The sequence below is a fragment of the Mandrillus leucophaeus genome, unplaced genomic scaffold, assembly GCF_000951045.1.
Source record: "Mandrillus leucophaeus isolate KB7577 unplaced genomic scaffold, Mleu.le_1.0 Scaffold993, whole genome shotgun sequence".
NCBI classification, from domain to species: domain Eukaryota; kingdom Metazoa; phylum Chordata; class Mammalia; order Primates; family Cercopithecidae; genus Mandrillus; species Mandrillus leucophaeus.
The window spans coordinates 278,317-281,184 of NW_012110841.1; the positions used below are offsets into that span (position 1 = coordinate 278,317).

At 59.3% G+C, this 2,868-nt stretch overlaps 1 protein-coding gene across 3 annotated transcripts in view; it reads right to left on the reverse strand.

Annotated features, from left to right (window-relative positions):
* DTX2 (deltex 2, E3 ubiquitin ligase) overlaps window positions 1-2,868 on the reverse strand; it is a 46,241-nt gene that overhangs the window by 6,197 nt on the left and 37,176 nt on the right. For all 3 annotated transcript variants that reach the window (XM_011971241.1, XM_011971240.1, XM_011971239.1), the window contains one exon: window positions 1,144-1,223. In XM_011971241.1, coding sequence (XP_011826631.1) covers window positions 1,144-1,223 — 80 coding nt within the window. The remainder of the gene's footprint in view (window positions 1-1,143; window positions 1,224-2,868) is intronic.

Here is a 2,868-nt window from a genome sequence, read left to right on the forward strand (position 1 = left end):
AGGAGATGAGACAGGATCAGGGAGAGGCGGGCCCTCGGAGTTCTGGCTGCCACACTCAGGGGCTGGGGCTGTGTGCGAGTTGGAGATCCTGCTGGGGGTTCCAGGCAGGGAGTGCTCCCATGATCTGAGCTACATGCCGGCTGTGCAGACGGCAGCTTGGAGAGGAGGAGCCTGGGGTGAAACGGCCCAGTCATACCAGATGGGCACCAGAGCGGAGACAGAGCTAAGCACTGGGCAGGAGGGAATGCGGCAAGGGCTTGTTGAAGGGGTGGGACGCATGAGGAGGACTTTGAGGCTCCTGTCCAAAGCTTTACTTACCAGATTTTTTTCGTGGACTCAACTGACTGGAGAGAGACATAAGTGAAGAGTCCCTGGGTACTGGGGCTCCTGGCCTTTCACCCGTTCCCCAGTATCTGAAGGTCTCTGGGTACTGGTACTCCTGGCCATTCACCCGCCCCCCAGTATCTGAAGAGTGCCTGGGTACTGGTACTCCTAGCCATTCACCCTACCCCCCCAACAGTATCTCCAGGGTTCCCCACTAAAATCGGGGGAAAGGGGTGCCGCAGCCCCCAAAACGTGGCTCAGCAGAGGTTCAGGTTCTATGGAAGAGCAACAGGAGTCTGACTGGTCCCATTCATTACAGGAGGCCAGGAGGACAGGGCTGCAGTGAGCTGTGATCACACCACTGCACTGAGCCTGGGCGACAGTGCGTGCCCCTGTCTTTAAGAATAAAAAAATTATAGGAACCTTAACCAGCTCTCCCAACAGCTGGAGGGGCAGGGCAGCCACCTGGACGAGGCCACCTCACTTCTACACCAGCATCCGCACGGCGGAGAGTGGGGCAGGCTGGCCCATCCCTGGTCTCCGGGATTCCTGCTCCCAGGACGGCCATCAGGCTACAGAGAGGCCAGGGCCGGAAGAGGAGGGACTTTGCTCAGGACCACAGCTCCTTAAGTGCAAAGCTCAGATCATAACGATATGGGTCTCAGGAGGCTGGGAGATGAAACCAACGGGGCTGGAGCAAGGTCCTGGCACTCAGAGGCACCTGGGAAGCACCCTTCAAGCGAGAAGGGGCAGATGTCCTTTCTATCTGGAGTTGTCTGCAAACAGAAACAAAGGCAGCCCAGCTCCCAAGACACAAACCTCATCTGGGGGCACTTGCAGCTCTTCCGTGTAGTTTTTTATGACCTGCTCTGGCTGTGGCTCTGGCTTCGGGGTCCCTCCTAGAAGAGAGAAGTACATAAGCAGCATCCTGAGGAACACAGGCTGGAGAGGAGGCCAGAGGGCAACGAAGGCAAAGGAAAGGTCCAAGCTGCCAGGAGGAAATGCGAGAGGGTCCCAGACAGGGAGGCCAGTGTGCAGGACGAGAGAGCTCAGCGCCAGGTACAGAGCCCCGAGCTCTGCCGGGCACCAGTCCCACCGTCCAGGGACCTGGCTCAGCCGCAGGAGCCCTAGAGGATGCAGAAGAGCAGAAACAGCAGCACAGTCTCCTGGGAGCTGCAACCCCACGCACATTCAGAGAGGAAATCGAAACAGGCGCTACTGAGGCTGCGCAGAAGAGTCAGACAGCAGCTTCTGCACAAACTACTCCAGGGGGCGTTGTGGCAGCACGATTTGATTCAACTCGCATTACCCTGGCATGAACATCGCGGGGAGAAGGGAGTCTGGGGCCCAGCACGTACGGGCAGCTGCACACACGCCGACTGCTGCACCGATACTGTTCCGGGAAACGCCTGCCACTGACTGGGAGGGTCTGTCACGTGCCGATTAGCTCCTAAGTCCAGCCACTCTGGGGAGGGGCCGAGTCGTGGCAGGAGCCCACCCTAACGGCCTCACTCCCATCTGTGCACACATGCACGAAGGAGGGAGAAGGGCTGCATCTCCATAAACACCAAACCCCGCATCCAGTAAAGTTCCTCCTACAGACAGGAAGCTCTCCCAGCTGGTGAGGATCGGCTCGGCCCGGGTGTTCTCTAGGTAGCGGGGGTAGCAGAACCACAGAGGCCAGCAGCCAAGCCCGTGCGGGGGTGAAAGAGGAATGGGGAGCCCAGTGCCGCCCGTGGAGGCGCTCCTGTGAGGGGCTCCACCCCAAGGTCATGGTGGGGCTGCTGGTGGTTCCAGACTCCAGGACCAGAGGGGCTCTGGTTTGAACCCGAGCTCATGGCCATCATCAGGGGCTGCAGAGAATTCTAAGCCTGAGGGCTCACAGCTGCACCTGCCGAACTCCCCCTACACCAAAAAGGGCCAGGGAGGGGACAGTTTGGCAGGGAGGTGCCCTGGTGGGGTGGAGGCTGGAGTCAGCACGGTTTGATTCTGGTTCTCTTGCTGTGACCGAATCATGTCACCTCTGAGCCTCGGTTCCCTGATCTCAAACGGGAAAGACGAATATGTAACCAAGCTGGAATTGCTGTGATGGCATTCGCTGCTGTGCTCTGGAGGGAAGCTGCTGGCAAGACCATACCCACCAACACCCGTCCACATGCCCCACACCTCCACTCACACCCCCCACTCCTACAGACCCCACACCTACACACACACCCACACACCCCAATCCACACCCACACTCCCCACACACATACCCCACAACTCCACCCACACCCCCACATAACCCACACCTCCACACCCCACAACTTCACCCACACCCCCCAACCCCCGTCCATACACCCCACACCTCCACTCACACCCCCCACTCCTACAGACCCCATACCTACACACACCCACACACCCCAATCCACACCCATACACCCCACAACTTCACCCACACCCCCAACCCCCGTCCATACACCCCACACCTCCACTCACACCCCCCACTCCTACAGACCCCACACCTACACACACCCACACACCCCAATCCACACCCATACACCC